Source organism: Leptonychotes weddellii, chromosome 7 (genome assembly GCF_054177405.1).
Source record: "Leptonychotes weddellii isolate Sample4059 chromosome 7, ASM5417740v2, whole genome shotgun sequence".
In the NCBI taxonomy this organism is placed as follows: Eukaryota; Metazoa; Chordata; class Mammalia; order Carnivora; family Phocidae; genus Leptonychotes; species Leptonychotes weddellii.
Window position 1 is genome coordinate 39,325,253 of NC_138375.1, and position 18,104 is coordinate 39,343,356.

General features: G+C 47.8%; 2 protein-coding genes across 4 annotated transcripts in view; one reads left to right on the forward strand and one right to left on the reverse strand.

Annotated features, from left to right (window-relative positions):
- The window catches only part of MYOZ3 (myozenin 3), a 381,468-nt gene extending 369,767 nt beyond the window's left edge, over window positions 1-11,701 (forward strand). Inside the window, exon 9 of the transcript XR_014146728.1 lies at window positions 11,687-11,701. The gene's annotated coding sequence lies outside the window, so the exon portion shown is untranslated. The remainder of the gene's footprint in view (window positions 1-11,686) is intronic.
- CCDC69 (coiled-coil domain containing 69) overlaps window positions 4,595-18,104 on the reverse strand; it is a 35,504-nt gene continuing 21,994 nt past the window's right edge. For all 3 annotated transcript variants that reach the window (XM_081825650.1, XM_081825648.1, XM_081825649.1), the window contains 5 exons: window positions 11,276-11,349; window positions 10,198-10,299; window positions 9,575-9,694; window positions 8,577-8,674; window positions 4,595-7,854 (listed from right to left, as the gene is read on the reverse strand). In XM_081825650.1, the coding sequence (XP_081681776.1) occupies window positions 7,677-7,854; window positions 8,577-8,674; window positions 9,575-9,694; window positions 10,198-10,299; window positions 11,276-11,349 (572 nt within the window). In that variant the 3' untranslated portion in view covers window positions 4,595-7,676. The remainder of the gene's footprint in view (window positions 7,855-8,576; window positions 8,675-9,574; window positions 9,695-10,197; window positions 10,300-11,275; window positions 11,350-18,104) is intronic.

Here is an 18,104-nt window from a genome sequence, read left to right on the forward strand (position 1 = left end):
GCCCAATGCGGGACTCGATCCCAGGACCCTGAGATCATGACCTGAGCCGAAGGCAGCCGCTTAACTGACTGAGCCACCCAGGCGTCCCCATGCAAGAAATAATTATTGCAGAACTGATTATTTTGGCTAAGAATGTGGAAAAACCCAAATACCCAACAATGAAGAAATAAATTGTTACATCCCTACCACGAAATACCATCGAAATCGTTCAGAACGTTTTGGTACACGTGTGTTTATTGACATGGAATGGTAATCACAACATATTACTAAGTGAAAAAACAGATTATTAAAAATATGTGTTCTATGGTTCCATTTTATTTTTTTAACAATGTCTTTAAAATATTTGCATTCAAAAGCCTTGGAGGGGCACCTGGGTGGCTCAGTCGTTAAGCGTCTGCCTTGGGCTCAGGTCATGATCCCAGGGTCCTGGGATCGAGCCCCACATCGGGCTCCCTGCTCAGCGGGAAGCCTGCTTCTCCCTCTCCCACTCCCCGGGCTTGTGTTCCCTCTCTCGCTGTGTCTCTCTCTGTCAAATAAATAAATAAAATCTTTAAAAAAAAAAAAAAAAGCCTTGGAAAAATATGCTTCAAATAATCATGGTGGTTATTTCTGGATGGTAAGTTTGGGGGCAAGTTTAATCCCTTTTTCTTGGTTTGTCTGTATTTTATAATTTTTCTCGAAAGAGTGAGGATTCCTTACAGAGCTCTGAGGTTCTGCCAACTGCTGGGGGGAGGAGAGGACCCCATGTGAGATGAATGGTGAAGGCTGGTGGCCCCACACTCACCTCATCTCCCTGCAGCTGAAGTCCAGGAGCCGGCCAGAACTCCAAAGGCTCCGAAAAAGAGAGGCTTTAAAGCCACCAGCCCTGGAGAGGTAGCCCTCAGGAGCCACAGGCAGGAGGAAACCCAAATCAGACTTGAGCCAGAAGTCCCTGTAGATGAAGACTCCCGCAGAAGCGGAGGCGGCAGCCCAGCGCCGCAACCCCCCCGCCCCCCACTGCATCCTGACCCAGGGGCTGGGGAGGGGCCGCTTCCAGAAGGCGGGGGACTCTCTGAGCCTGTGGGCTGGGGATCCCCTGGAGCTGCGCTGGCGGGGCAGGTAGCTCACTGGAGGGTACCTGCGAACCTGGAGGAGGAAGGTGAGGAACGCCTGAGGTAGGAGGTGGAGGAACTCCTGTGACAGCATGAATGGGTCCAGGAGGGGGCAGCAGTTCACAGACAACTTGAGGACAGTTTTTATGGTGATTAGAGTGGTCCAGAACCCACGACGGGCTTCCAGTAGGTACAACTGCAGGCATCTAAAAGAAACAGGGAGCCCCTGGCTGGCTCAGTCGGTTAGGCGTCAGACTTCGGCTCAGGTCATGATCCCAGAGTCCTGGGACGGAGCCCTGTATAAGGCTCTGTGCTCAGCAGAATCTGCTTGTCCCTCTCCCCCAGCACGCCCCCCTCCCTGCTCGTTCTCTCTCTCTCTCTCAAATAAATAAAATCTTTTAAAAAATGTTTTAAAAAAAAGGAACAGTAAGATGGGCTCACAAGACCCATCAGATGCATAGTGGTTCAACAGAAGGGGAGACATGGCTTCCCACAGTACTGGATGTCATTTCTGGGGGCAGCACATAGTGCCTGTAGGGAGTAAGGTGGCCATGGGAAGGGAAGGAGGCTGACTGTCCCGCCTGTGTTTGAATGTCAGGCTGAGACACCCTTATGTCGGGGACACCAACATAGGGAAGGCAGAAATAAAAGCAAAGTTGACCCCACCAGCATTGCTCACCCCAGTCCAGAAGAAAATCAGGCAGAGGCTGGGATATAAATCCGGGTCAGGAGATTTGTCTACCCTCTCTCAGCTCAGCCTCTTAAAGTGAGATTTGCTGGGACACTGCCTCTGTTAGGGGGTGGAGTTGCTTAGAGGGCATTTGCCGCCTGAACAGAGGGACACATGGGAGGAGCCAAGGAGGGAGCACAGAGCAGTTTGGGGCATGCCATTTGCAAAGGAAGGACAAGCTCTGTGACGAGTAGATGGACCCATTAGGAGATGTGCATGGGGCTGGTGAGAGGCGAGCAATCAGAAACCAGGTGAGGTCACTACAAATCCTCATGGTATCAGTGGGGAAGGGCGAAGACTGGGTGGGCGGCGTGCTGAGCACGGGGGAGGAGGGCTGTCAGCCGGCTAAACGCTGCTCACTAGGTGTCCCCGGCCACTCCCATCTGCTGCCCGCCGCACCCTGGGCCAGCCCCACGACTGTCTTTTGGAATCAAGCCCTTCGGCCGGCACAGCCAGCAGCAGCTGGTGAACTCCACAGGCGCGGACACCAGGACTACAGCTGCTGCGCTCAGCTCGGCCAGGACAGCGCGTACGCTGAGGGCGAGGCCCGCCACGGAAAGACCTTCATCTTCCTCGCAGATGCCCTGAGGTCGGGGTCTCCAAGAACGCCAATCAAAATGACGAAGAGGGAACTAGCAGGCTGGGCTTCAGTTCTCAGTCTAGGACTGAGAATGGGCAGGGAAAGTGGGATTTTAAGTCCCCATGAGGGACCTCTTGCTCGTGGGTGCTGGAGCATCAGGAAACAGCTAATTTAGGCCATGCTCGTTCTTCTCTATCCCGCCTTCCTTCCCAGACCCAGAGGAGCTCTTTGTCCCCACTGAGGATTCTTATGAAGTGGGACAGTTGCGCAGCCATCAGCCATTCCTGCTTCCCTGCCAGGTGACCAACCCTCTGGCCCAGGTGACACTGCGTTGGGAGTTCCCCCCGGAGGAAGTCCCAGTGGATGGGATCGACATCTCCTTCGATGTGAATAAGGGCTTCACCATCGACTGGCCCCGAGATTCCTTGGCTGGCCCTCTTCTGCTTGGCCAGCCTGGGCAGCTTGAGACAAATCTCTACCAAGTACATGCTGATCTACATCAACTGCGTGTGGGCCTGGGGCCTGGGTGGGCAGGGCAAGGGAGGATATGGGGAGAGATGCCTCCTTTAGCAACCTCAGATTTGGGTTCTGTGGATTATGGAACTCTAAACAACCAACCAGCTTTCAACAACACCCCATGTAGTCAACTATCTTGTTCCAGCCAGCCAGCCAATCAGCTATTGAGCGACCACCAGCCTTTCTGTCCATCCATACTCATTCTCAGTCATGCCACACCATTCTATTCATCCATCTTCCCTCAAATCAACCACTCCATTCACCCATCCTCCATCTGTTCCATCAGCTACCCATCCTCTATCCATTCAACCAACCCAACCCTTCATCCTCTATGAATGTAACCATTCCGCCCATTCATTTCATTCAATTGTTCTAACAATCAGTTCAACATGTTTGTCCCCATTTCTCTCCCATCTTTCCATGGCAGACCCGTCTTCCTCCCCCACACCCCCCGTCCAAGCTTCAGCCACATCAGTCCAACTGAGAGAGAACTTTGGTGTGACTTGTACAGTTCTGGGTGAGCCGGAGATTGCTGTGGATTTTATCTGGGAATATCCAGGGCAGAAGGTAAGCAGAGGGGAAGAAAAGGCTGCGTATGTGTGTCTGTGGTGATGGTGTGTTGGCCAAGAGCACGGGAGTGAGGAATTAGGATGAGGGTCGGGCGCAATTGTGGTGGAGTGGAACCACTGCTGGACTGCTACTCTGAGTGACACTGGGCAAGTCACTTCCCTTTTCTGGGCCTCAGTTTCCTTGTTTAGGTTACTGTATAAAGTGTATAATGTGTTCCTTCGTTAATTTATCCAACGATAATTACTGAGCACCCACCACATGCCAGACACTGTGCTTAGCGCGGAGACCACAAGGATGAGGCCAAAAGACCTCTGACTTGTGCTGTCTTCCAGCTTACAATCTACCCAGGGAGGAAGAAGTGGGGAATGAACATGATCATGGAGAGAATACCAAGCGCTACATCAACGATACAACAGGGCAGTGTGATAGGGTCTTCTTAAGAGAGAGTGGTCAGGGAGTCTTCTCTGAGGTGACATTCAAGCTGAGGCTGGACTGGCCCGGATCTCATGAGCACGGGGCTGGGGCAAGTGCTCAGGCCCTATGGCTGGTGTGTGTGTAATAAGAGATGGACAAAATCCTTTAGCAACTGTTTCCTGGGCACCTGCCGTGGGCCAGACCTTCCTAGAGGTGTTACTTGACAGGTGGTAGTGATGGTCCTTCCTCTCAAAGAACTTAGCCCCATAACCTCAAACACCTGGAGAGCAGCTGGGTCACACAGTAGATGCACCAGCACTGACAACTGCAGGAATTCCTAAAAGGGCTTCTTGGAAGAGCTGGAATTTGATCTGAGCCTTGCAGGGAGGGCTGGACCAGCAAAGACATGGTGAAGGTGAGCTCCCCAGAGGCCTTAGGAGGGGAAGAGTGGGGGATCATTCTCCCACTTGTCCACAATGGAAACGGAGACCCAATAAGGGGAAAAGGACCCACCGATGGTTGGGAAGACATGGCTTTGCTGTGCCTTGCCCCAAACACGGTCCTTGGAATGGTGGGATACCAAAAAATCCAGCCCCAGACCCCGAAGAAAAGTGTTTTTAGGAAAACACTGCCTCTTATAACCATCACCTGCCTTGGAGATTCAAAACTCACATGCACACGTGACAGACTCGGTGCTCTGAGTCTCTCCAATTTAATTTTGCTTGACTCAGTGTTTTCCAAACAATTTTCATAATAGAACCCCACCTCCCGCCCCGCCTTGGGGAGGTAGCACCCATTAACAACCACACAAAACCAGAGGGCCATACTGGGGGGGTACTGCTCCCAGTCAAGTTACTTCCTGCATTTCCTTGAGTCAGGGAGGAGACCCCAGCTTCTCCTCAGGGACTTGAGAAGCTCACATTTGCCACAAAGAACCTGGCCTTTCAGGTGCTCTGATCTGCATGTATGACCTTGGACGAGTCCCCATCCCTGACGGAATACACAGTGCCTCTCATTTGCCTGAGTCAGAGAGGACACCTGGGCTGGCTGATGGACAGTTATTTTTTTGTCCCTGCAGTTGGGCCGACCCCCCTATGTCAGCGAGTGGGCCAGCGTCGTTCGCCGAGGGGGCCAGGTGCTGCAGGAGGCACGGAGCACCCGGTATGTGGAAGAGGCCCGGGCTGGGGCCTCTGGCATCTACACCTGCCAGGCCACCAACTTGCAGGGCACGGGGATTGCCACCACCCGTGTCCATGTGACCAGAAGCCCTCATGTTCCCCCTGCCCCTTCCTAGCTCCCTTGCTAGCTGCAGGCATGCTGGTGTGGAGCAGTGGGCAGGAACAGGGGTAGGTAACAGTGTGAACCTTGGTGTTTTTGATGCCAAGGAGTTGTCACTCCCAAAAGAGTGCAAAAAGAACCTTTGCGCTCACCCCTTATACTCTGCCCGCCCATCACGGCTTCTATGCCTTGCATCAACCTCACAGCCTCCCTCCAAGCCCTGACCTGTTCTGATGGCCAGCCTTCACTCCAACATCAGACCCCACTCCAGGGCTGGGCAAAGCTGGGCCAGTGGGGCACCAGTACCCCAGGAGGGAGCACAGAGCCAGTGGCAAGTCACTCAGGCCCAGGACATACTCCTCAATGGTCCCTGCCACTAGCAGGGGTCCTCAGCGAGGAGCCTCCTCCTCCCTCTCCCAGGAAAACACAGGGGCCAAATAAATAAAATAACATAATTTCCATGGCTTGTGTGCCGCAGGGTGAGGGAGTGACCACAATTTATCTCCCTGCCTCCGCCATAGGCTACATGAGGGAAACCCTGCTCCCCACAACTTGCCCGTTCTGCAGCCTAGCCCTTCTCATCTTTCTAAAGTGTATTCTGCAGCCTGAAGTACTTAGGTTGGAGTAGGAAGTTGGTCAAGGGAGTATAGAAAATGCTGGATACTCTGCTTCCTTCTTGGAAATTTGCAGTTCACATTAGCATATTAAAGGTTCTGAGAAGTCCTGCACTTTGCAGATCTGTTTAACTTGACTGAATCTAGAGTTTCTCAAATTACTTGGCTATCAATTTTTTTCTTGGTCATGCCTATTAATGTGCAATGAACTAGTGTATCCCAGACAACCTTTGGGAAAAGTTACATGAAGAAGTACATGTGTACTTCACTCCAGAGCTGTCCCCAAGGCTCCCAGATAGATAATCTGTTTGCCCACGGCCAGAGAAGCAGCTCAGCACTCCCCTAGCCCTCCTAGGGGAGAAATGGAGAAACAGAGTCACATCTGAACTCCTCGAACAAGGAATGGCTGAAGACCAGATCCAGGGAATGAAGAAGGCAGTCTGGGATGATGGAGCAACCTTAGTTCTACTGGACTGACCTTTCTTACTTGCTAGTCTGGGACCTGGAGCTGAAGCTGGGGAGTCTCAGGCAAGGCCCTTCGACTCCTGTGATCTCAGTTTGCTCTGCTGCTGAAGAGGGGTAAGAACTGGTTTCAAGAATCTTAGGTAGCTGACGGGAGGGAGGTGTCTCTGAGAGCATTGAATTAAAATGCTCTGGGCAGGGGAGGGGTTCTCATTATAGTGTCCAGCTGACCCGAAGCTTCCTGAGAAGAATAAGTCCACAGACGGCCAGGGCTGGACAGGCCTGCTGAGGTTGCTCACTCTGGCCACCCCTCTGCATGGATGGGGAAGCTGAGGGCCAGGCTCTGGGGTCCTGGCGCCTGGCATCAGTGGTGGTAGAAGGAGTAAAGGTAGGAAGCAGGAGGAAGAGAGAGCCTGGAAGTGGGTGGGGGCAGGTAGAGGAAGGAAGAGAAAGACTAAGTCACACATCTGATCTTTCCAGAGCCTGCGGAGAAAAATAAGCACAGCAAGCTATGAGCTGGATGACAGATGAGGTCCTAGTCCTGGCTTTGTGGGTCCCACTCCCCACCTTGGTTTCCTCATCTGTACAGGGACGAGGTTCCCCACTCTGGCAGTTAGGTGTACCCAGACCCACGAGGTGGCCCCGTGCCCAGGTGGCCCTGAGACTGAGAGACCCAGAGGGCTGAGCAGTGAGCCTTGCCTGGTCAGGGAGGAGGAGCTCTGGCTTAACCCCTGGGCTGACCAGACTCTGGGACCAGGAGCAGTGGCATGCCCTGGGTCATGCCCAGCCCTTGCCTTGGCTGAGTTGGGCCCTGGCACCGTCAGCCCCAAGGGCCTCCAGTGACCCCCTTTCCAGCTGCCCACCTTTCCCTGTTGGTTCTCAGGGTTTGGCCCACTTCCTCTCCTGTCCCCCAGCCCCTCGTCTGACCTTTAAACAATCCTAGAATGGGACACTGTAGTGACTCAAGGATCATTCGTTCAGTTCCCCTGGCTGTTTTAGAGGAGTGGTAAACTGAGACTAAGGGAGGGTCTGAGCAGAGGCGAGAACATCTGGGGGAAGCTAACGAGTCAGGAGCAGGGGGTTGTCTCTTTGTCAGGTGGCCTCCGCGGCGCTGGCTGCCCCTGGAAAAAGCTCAGGACTTCCCTGATTTGAACAGAGGGAACAGGGAGGGATGGACGGACTCCTCTTGCTTGTTCCCTGGGCCAACTCAAGGGAAGGCGCATCTGGGGCCTCGAAGCCCCATGGGTGATCCTGCACAGCCCAAGCCCCCAGGGCTCCCTGGGCACACACCCTGGCTCCCACCTCACCCCTGCCCTCCGCCCTTCCTGGGAAAAGAACGAGAGGCTCCTGCTGTCTTCTCTGGTAAGTCCTCAAGAGGGAGCTGTGACCACAGGCGTCATGGCGGGCCCAGGCCCTGGGCCCTAGCTGGCGAGGAAGGAGACCTCAGTGGGGGTGACAGAGGCCAGGGGGAAGGCAGGGGAGGCGTCAGTCCCCAGGACCCGGTACAGCAGCTCCTCCTTCTCCTGTTGGAGCTGTCGCCGCAACTGGGACTCCTTCTCCAGGGCCTCGCGGGCGAGAAGGAGGTCGTCCGAGAGCTGCCTGTGGATGCAGACAGGGGCCCAGGTTGCCAGTCGGCGGCTGCACCGAGCAACCCGGTCCTCTAGGAGGCCTTCCTCAGATGGGCCGCCAGCCCGCATCAGGGCCCCCAGGGCCCTGTCGTCCGCCTGGATGCAAGAGGTCACTGGATCCCTTGACGGAGGAGTGTGGCCCTCACAGGCAGACATCTCTGGGTTCAGATCTGCCCCACCACTTAGCTGGGTAACCTTGAACAAGTTCTTTACTCCTGCCAAATTTCAGGTTCCTCATTTGTAAAATGGGAGTGATACTAGGTGGACCGGTTCTTTGAGTAATTATGAGGATTAGGTGAGATAATATGTAAAGAATTCAATGAATTATGTCTGACACATAATCCTGGCTCTCATTTACCAAGCCTTTAGAACAGGTTCATTCATTCATGTACATTCATTCATTCATTAGGTCACCCCAGCTAGAAATTTCCTGTCCCCTCTTCCTGTATTGGGCTTTGCCATGGAGTCGACTCAGCCAGGATGGGGACAGATACCAATCAGGGCACTGAGACCTAGGTTTCTGGGCAGAGCTGGTCCGTTGGGATTCTTGCCTCTCAAGGAAAGAGGGAACCACATTCCCCAGAAAGGCCTGGGCCCGCCTGTCAACCCATTCCCTGGGTTCTCCGAGACCCTCCCAACTGGAGGTGTGGACCACGGTGGTGATGGGAGGAGAGGAGGCTGGGAGATAGCTACCTTGACATAACCATCTGGTTGCGGGCCCGGACATGGAGGTCCTCGTTCTCCTGCTGCAGGGTGCTGATTTTTTCCTCCAACATCAGATTTTTTTCTTTCTGTAACAAATCAGAAGGAGCTCAGAAAGCCACCGACCGCACACGGCACAACAGAGGGCATTGCCTCCCTCTTATCTGTGGTCGTGAAAACACTGACTCATTCTGGACTCGATGCTACATTTCGCGAAGCAGTAAGATTACTTTAAAAAACATAACCAAGGAGTGAACACAGGGCTGCCAATTTTTAATTTTGCCACATGAGATGTAACAAAAGAATACAGCCACTCCCATCTAACGTCTCCATCGGTGCGTAAGGGAAAGGATATTTTTGGTTCTCCAAAGTCAGAAGGATATAATCTATATAAATAAAATTACATGTGTCTGTTATGCTATTCCACAGAAATGGCTGAACAGAATTCACAGGGAACATCGGAGATGGTCGGATTAGAATAGAGGTTGTGTGGTATACACAAGCAGGGAGACTTCTTCTGGAGTAACACAATCTCTGTTTGGATTCCACCCGAGGTTCCCAAGGCCTCCCTTTTCCTGTAAACAAAGCCATCAGTGTGTTCCATGCCCACCACTCCCCAGGCCTGTCCTTGATGATTCTGGCCTCCTCTCTGTCTGATTTTTCAGCCTTGCCTTCCTCCCCAGCCCCTGCCTGACATCGGCCAGCCCCTCCTGATTAGCCAGGGTACCTGCCCTCGTGGCCCCCAAGTTAGAGCAACAGGAGTAGCCAAGAAAGCACAGGGCCCAGGTGAGAAGGGGCCACTGCTTGACCCAGACTGGCCACAGACCAGCCTCAGCTGTCTCAAGGGCCACCATGGGTGGCAGGTCGAAGCAGGTGTGGCCCAGGCTGGAACCTCCTCAAAGTGCCTTCCCTCCACACACTTTACAGAGAAAATGCCCAGGAAGGAGAAGCCTGAGGCCACATCCCCCCAGCTGCTTCTAAGCACAGACCACTGTTTCCATGAGGATCAGCCGCTTGTCCAGCTCGTGAATGCGCTCGTTCTTCATCTCGATGACAAAGTGTAGGCTCTCCAGTTCCTGCTCCCAGAACAGGCTGGGGCTCCCGTAATCCTAGACAGGGACCCAGAATGATCGCATCAGACCAGCAGGCAGAGAGAGAGGGGCACGGGCTACCTGCCGCTTTCCCATTCTGCCTCCAAATCACTGTCTGCCTCTCACAAGTCACTTCCCTCCCTTGGCTCACGGTAAGTGAGCTTGATATGCTTGATCTCCTCCTGGCCTAATAATACCCTCTGTGGCAAGCCCTGTTCCCACCATAGATGAGGAACTGTAGCCAAGAGAGGTTAAGTTGTTTATGCTAACTGGTAGGTTACTCTTTGTACCTAGTTCCTTCCGAATCCAGAGCCCAAGCACTTTACTATCCCCTATGCTTCTCTCTCAGCCTTACCTGCCCCCTCAGTGGCACACGGACCCTGTTTCTTCCAGGCCCTTGTGAAAGTGAGAGTGTCAGGTCTAGCCCTGGCCTTGAAGAGGGCCTGGCCTTTCCTGCTGCCCGGGCCCTGACCTCCCCGGAGATTTGAGAAGGAAAAGCTCCCAGGCATACTGCCACCTGCCTGGATGTGCTTCTTATAGTCTTGGCTCAGAATGGACTCTTCTACCCTCTTCATCTTGGCCTGGAAGACCTCCAGCTGCGAGGACAGTCCATCTATGGTCTCCTGGAGAAGGGGATGGGAGGGAGATGGTCAAAGCCTGGTTCATAAAGGCTGGAGGTGGACCTCTGCACATCCCGCAGAGGGGGCAGTTTGGGTTCTTCCATCTTTACTCTGCCCTACCCACCAATGCAGGCTTGATTTGCTTTAACTGCTGCCTGAAGCATATGAGCCCCATCTCTGGTCATAAAGCCTTTAATGACTCCCAGTGCCCTCGGGGACAATGTCCGGGTGTTCAAGGCTGGTGGTGCTAGCTTGGTATTCAAAGCCCACCCAAGGCGAGCTCTGCACTTTCCCAGTCTTCCCTCTTAGTCCTCCCACTGCCAGGTGCATTTTTGCCTCTTACATTCCCCTCCCAAGAGCTTCCCGCACCCAAACCTTGCCCAATACCTTCAGGATACAGCACGCCTTTCATGTGGCTCATGGGCCCTACCACTGGGCTCTCGCCTCCTCTCCAGCCTCAGTTCCCTCCCACTCATACTCTTCATCCCAGGACATCTTAGACTTCTTTCAGTTCCACAGGTAATCATATTTCCCCCTCTTCTCTATGTCTTTAAGCACACTGTTTTTTTTTTTTTCCTACCTGGGGCACCCCTCTTACCCTTCTTCATAGGAAGAATTCCAACCCATCCTTCAGGTTCCAGCTAAGGTTTCATCCCTCTGGGAAGTCCCTGACCTGATAAATTGGCTCAGACGCCTTCCTTCATGCTTCTGCAGCTCCCCGTGCATCCACCTGCCAGTCTGGTCGCACCGTGGTACCCGGCCCATGGGGTCTCCAAGATCCTCCAACCACAGTCCTCAGAGAAACAGGCCAACCCTGATCTCACACCAAGTCCTCTTGAGCTAATAGCCCAGTCACCACCTCGAGGGGCTGGATACACAGAAGACACTCACCTCTGTCCCTCACACCTGAGTAGAGGCCAGGCGGCTTTCCCGCAGGTCCTCCCCTCCCCCGCAGAGATGGCCATGAGACTCCTCTCACCTGCAGGGTCACCTTGGCCTCCTGGAAGGAGTGGGTAAGGGCTTCCTTCTCTTGCTCATGTGAGGCCTGGAGGACTGTAGGGAAAGGAGATCTCTGTGAGTTGTGACACCCAGGTACTTTACCCTAAAGCCTTCTGGCAGGCCCCATGAGGCCCAGAGAACCTGGGTGATCAGCTGGGGCCCATGGGGGCCAGGGGGCTGGGGATGGTCTTATTCATCCTTCGTATACTGGGCTTGCAGCTGTGTCAGAAATATAGTAGATATTTAATAAAAGCTCATGGAAATGGAAACAAATTATATCTTGGGAGGAACTGTGAAAGCTTCCAGATTATGGGAGCCACCCACGCCTCACTGAGGCTAAGACCCAAAGATCCTGCAGCAAGCTTGTTCACCATGCCATGAAAATGCATAGGGCTGATGTTTTGCAAGCTGGGTTACCCAAACTTTGAAACCATTAAATCGTTATTTCTCAAACCATGGCACAAAACTGTAGTAAGTACATTCAATCTGGGGCCAGGAAATCCACCTTGTCCTCGTTCTGCTTCTACCACAACTAAGGAACCTTGAGGAGATCACTTCAAATATTGAAACGTTCTACTGCCTCAACTGTGAAATGAGTTGTTCTAAGGGATGACCAAGGATGACATGAGAAAGGGATGCACGAGTGTTTTCCAGACCGGGCAGTGCTGTGCAGATTTGCTATTATCCCCCCAAATCAATATAGTTCTGTTTCTTATCCCACCTCCTCTATAGAGTTCCTTGTGGAAAATTCCAACCTTGTCCCAGCTGAAAGAAGACAACTAGAAAGTGACCAATCAATGGATGGGATGGAAAATAGGACAGAGAGGACAGGAAAAAACAAAGTTTCACATGACCAAAGGCCCGGGTATACGGTATACAGTGGGTGACATAGTGGTGAGAAAACCATGTTCAATAGTGGTATAAATGTGATAGACAGTCAAAAATTCAAGAGATCAGCTGTATAAAAATTACAGGCTGAATTTTTTCCAATTATGGGCTGGATTTAATTTGCCTATCAAGACAGTTTCTGATTCCAGGTAAGCTAGAGGATGTACACTCCATACAGTTTGTCCCACTGAATGTAGCTATAAAACCTAGACAGGATGAGTGGAATAGCTATTTGCAAACTCTGAAAAGTAAATGGTAGCAGGGAGACGGGGCAAGAAGACCAGAATTTGAAGTACCATGAAACCGAGAGTTTTAAACAAGACTCAGAATCTCATGTTTTCAAATATTTCAGGATATAATACAAAATTGCTCAGCATATGAATCCAAATGGCCCAGCATACAAATCCAAAATGGCTCAGCATACAAATCCGAAATTGCTCAGCATACAAAGAAGCAGGAAAATCTTAACTTGGCTGAGAAAGACATTCGGCAGATGCCAACACTGAGATGCTACAGATGTTGGAATTTTTAACAGAGACTTTAAGACAGCTGATATAAAAATGCCTCATGAAGTAAGGGTGAGTACTCTTGAAAAGAATGGAAAAATAGAAAGCCCTGGCAAATATATAGTAGCTATTAAAAAGAACCAAAAGGAAATTTTAGAACTAAAAAAATGTAATAAATGAAATTTAAAAAACCTCGCTGGGTGGGCTCAGTAGCAGAATAGCGATGACACAGATAAAGAGCCAGTGAACTTGAATATGGATCAATAGAGATTATCCAGCCTGAACAACTGAGAGAAAAATGATTGGGAAAAAATGAACAAAGCCTCAGGGACCTGTAAAACAATCCAAAAATGTCTAACATTTGTGCATCAGAGTCTCAGAAAGAGAAGAGAAACGGTGTGGTACAGAAACTGTATTTGAAGAGAGAATGGTTGAATGCTTCCCAAATCTGGCAAAATATAAACCTACTGACTGAAGACACTCACTGAACCCCAAACAGCAGAATCCCAAAGAAATCCACACCCAGACACATCATTTTTGAAAACTAATGACAAAGAAAATATCTGGAACTGACCCAGAGAAAAATGGTGCCTTACTTAGAGGAGACAGCAGTTTGAATGACTGTGGATTTCTTATTAGAAACCTTGGAGACTAGACAGAGTAAGAACATAAATAAGGAATAAAAACTGCCAAAATAAAAGAACTGTAAATCTAGAATCCTATAGCCAGTGAAAATATCCTCAGGAAAGAAAGTGAAACTAAGACATTCTTGGATGAAGAAATGCTAAGATAACTCCTCATCTGCAGACTTTCTAAAAGAACTGCTTAAGGAAATTCTTCAGAGAGAGAGCAAATGATACCAGAGGGAAGCTCGGAACTTCAGGAGTATAGGAAGAGCAACAGAACTGGTGAATGCCTGGATAATATAATAGACTAGTCATCGTCTTCTTCTCCCCTGGTGCTCTTTAAAATATGATTGATGGTAAATCAATGTTATAAACGGTATAACATAGTCTGATGGGGCATTCAATGTATGTGGACATAATACCTAAGACCAGTACAACAAAAAGGAGAGAGGATAGGGATCTACAGGATGGTAGGCTTAAAAAGATTTTTATTTATTTTTTTGAGAGAGAGAGCACAAGCAGGGGGGAGGGCCGAGGGAGAAGCAGACTCCCCACTGAGCAGGGAGCCCAATGTGGGGCTGGATCCCAGGACCCCAGGATCATGACCTGAGGTGAAGGCAGATGCCCAACCAACTGAGCCACCCAGACATCCCAATGGTAGGCTTTCTACATCCCCCTGGAAATGGCAAAATGTGAATTCTAAGTAGACTCTTAAGTATTTTTTAATTCTTAGAGCAATCACACATAAAAAAAGAACTATACAAAGAGATATAATAAAAAAGACCAGAGACAAGTTAAAATGGAATACTAAAAAATGTTCAAATACTCCAAAAAAAAAAAAAAAAGCAGGGAAAGGAAAGTAGGGCATAAAAAAACAGAACAACCAGAAAACAAATACAAAAATGACAGACCTACATCCAACCATATCAATATGGACACTAAACTAAGTGGTCTAACCATCCTAAAGAAAAGACAGAAATTGTCAGACTGGATCTTCAAAAAAATACCCAACTATGTGCTATTTACAAGAAACCCACTTTAAATATATGTCACAGGTAGATTAAAAATAAAAAGGTAGAGAAAGCAACATGAATCAAAGGAAAGCAGTGGTGGCTATATTCATTTCAGATGAAGTACACTTAAGAATAAGGAACAATATCGGGGATAAAGACGTTGACATTACGTAATGATGAAGAGGTCAGTTCTCTAAGAAAACATAACAATCCTAAATGTTTATATACCTAACAAAGGAGCTTTGAAATACATGAAGCAAAAACTAACAGAACTGAAAGGAGAAATAGACAAATATACACAATTATAGTAGGGGATTTCAACACTCTTCAGCATTCAGTAGAAAAAAGAGGCATAAAATCAGTAAGAATTTGGAGAACTGAACACTGTCAATACCCTGATTTAACTAATTATAAACTACAACTTACAGTAGCAGAATACACATTTTTTCAAGTGCCCATGAAACATTCACAAGATAGATTATATCCTGAGTCATAAAACAAGCCTTAACAATTTATAAAAGGAGCGAAATACAAACTATGTTCTCTGACTATAATGAAATCAAACTGGAAATCAGTCACAGAAAGAGAACTATAAATCTCCAAACACTTATAAGCGTTCAATGAGCCAAAAAGGAAGTCTCAAGGGAAACTAGAAAATATTTTGCACTGAACAAAAATGAAAATACAAAACATCAATCTGTTGGATGCAGATAATGCAGTGCTTAGGGAGAAATTTATAGCACTAAATGCTTCTGTTAGAAAAGGAGAAAGGTCTCCAGTCAGTAATCTAAGCTCCTAGTGTAAGAAATCATAAAAAGAAGGGCGCCTGGGTGGCTCAGTTGGTTAAGCGACTGCCTTCGGCTCAGGTCATGATCCTGGAGTCCCGGGATCGAGTCCCATATCGGGCTCCTTGCTCGGCAGGGGGTCTGCTTCTCCCTCTGACCCTCCCCCCTCTCATGTGCTCTCTCTCTCTCTCAAATGAATAAATAAAATCTTAAAAAAAAAAAAGAAATCATAAAAAGAAGAGCTAACTAAATATAAAGCAAGCAAGCAGAAGGAAATAAAGATAACAGAAATCAATGAGATTGAAAATGGAAAAATCGGGAAAAACATCAATGAAACCAAAAGCCGGTTTTTGGAAAGGATTAATAAAGTTGATAAACCTTAAGCAAGACTGACAAAGAAAAAAGAGAACACACAAACTACCAATATCAAGAATTAAGAAGGAATATCACCACAGACGTAGAAGATATTTAAAACAATAGTAAGAGATTATTATGAGCAATTCTGTGCAAATACACTCGACAACTGAGATGTAATGTACCAATTCCTGAAAAACCACAAACTACCAAAACTCACCCAAGGTAAAATACATAAGTTGGGCATTTCTATAACTACAAAAGAATTCGAATTTGTACTTAAATACTTTCTGGAAAAGAAATGTTTGAGAACAGATGGTTTCATTCACAAATTCTACTGAACATTTAAAAATGATACAATACCAGTTCCATACAATCTCTTCCAGAAATGAAAGAGGAAGGGACGGTTTTCAACTCATTCCATGAGGCAAGCAAACCTTGAAACTAAAACCAGATGGTACAGAACAACAGCCCTTGTGAACACAGACACAAACATCTTCAGTAAAATATTAGGAAATCGAATTCAGCAATATATAAAAAAGAATAATATAATGTGACCAAGTACGGCTTATGCCAGGAATACAAGGCTAGTTCAAAATTTGAAACTCAAATCAATGTAATCCACAATATTAACAGTCCAAAGAAGAAAAATCACACAATAATATGGGTCATAGATCTAAATATAAAACTTACAATCATACAAATTTTGGAAGACAACATAGAAGATCTTTGTTACCTGGGGTTCAGCATAGAATTTTTAAGATATGATGCCAAAAGTATAATGAATAAAAGAAAAAATAATAAACTGGAATTTATCAAAATTAAAAGCTTTGCTTTATGACATACATTGTTAAGAGAATGAGAAAAAAAAAACAACAACCCTACAGCCTAGGAGAAAATATTTGCAAATACAAAGGACTTGCATCCAAAATATATAAAGATCTCTCAAAACTCAACAGTAAGAACAAGCAATCTAGTTAACGGGTAAGAGATTTGAATGGACGTTTGACCAAATGATATACAGACAGCAAGTAAGCACAAGAAAAAATGGTCAACATCATTAGTCATTACTGAAATGCAGATCAAACCCATGATGATATATCACCACACACCAATTAGAACAGCTAAAATTTAAAAGAAAAATTAGCAAGTGTTTAGTGAGAAGGAACAGTGGAACTCCTATATCGCTTATGGGAATACAAAATCATGGCCACTTAGGAATGATTTCCCATTTCTCATAAAGCTGAACATATATTTATTTCTCATTCCCATTTCTCATAAAGCTGAACATGTATTTATTATATGTTTCCCATTTCTCATAAAGCTGAACATATATTTATTATATGGCCTATCCATCCTAGTCCTGCATTATTTACCCAAGAGAAATGGAAATTTATGAACACACAGAAATATGTATGTGAAGGTTCAGAAGAGGCTTTATTCACATTCACCTCAAACTGGAAACAACCCAAATGTCCTACAAGTGGATGAGTAAACAATGGAATACAACCCAGCAGTGAAGAAAAAAACTCCGTACTATTAATACACGCAACTTGGATGACTCTCAAAGACATCATGATGAGGGGGCGCCTGGGTGGCTCAGTTGGTTAAGCATCTGACTTCGGTTCAGGTCATGATCCCAGAGTCCTGGAATGGAACCCCACATCTGGCTTCCTGCTCAGTGGGGAGCCTGCTTGTCCTTCTCCTTCTGCTCCCCCTTCCCCCCTCTCAATAAATAAATAAAATCTTAAAAAAAAAAAAAGATGCCATGATGAGTAAAAGAGGACACGATCAAAAATTAGGTATTACTTTGTTTATAAAACAGCCTTGATAAGAAAAAACTATAGTGATGGGGAACGAATCAGTGGGTGTCAGGAATTGGAGTAGGGTGGAGTTGAGTACAGGATAGCCTGAGGGGCACCTGGGTGGCTCAGCCAGTTAAGCGTCTGACTCTTGGTTTCTGCTCGGGTTATGATCGTGGGCTTGTGGGATGGAGCCCCCTGTCAGGCTCCTCGCTCAGTGCGGAGTCTGCTTGGCATTCTCTCTCTTCCTCTCCTTCTGCCCCTTCCCCTGCTCGTGAGCTTTCTCTTTCTTTCCAATAAAAATAAAATAAAATCTTACCCAAAAAAGGATAGCCCGAGAGAATTTGGGGGGGAGTTGGAACTGTTTTGTATCAGATTAGAGTGATGATTACGTGAATGTATACCTGTGTTAGAATTTATGGAACTGTATGCCAAAAAAAGTCAATTCTACTGTATGATAATTTAAAAAATAAAAACAAAAAGAAAATAAAAGACAACAAGGGGTCATCAAAGGTGAAGAACCACCACTAGCTTCTCCCAGTTGTCTATGTACTGTCCCCCAAACACATAAAATCCTATTTTTTCCTTCCCACTATGCTTTTATTCATTCATTTAAAGCACACTTACGTACCACCGAATATAAGCCAAGTGATTTAGAAATAACTATGAAGGAATTCTGACTGATGGGAAGAACTCAAGCCTGGCAGTGCCTTCTCCTCTGGGGTTTTTACATGAGGAAAATTTTCTTATCAATTTTTTTATAATACTAAAAATAGTATCAAAGCAATGCACGGAGAACAGAGCTGTTTTCCTACCATAGCCTCATGACAAGGGG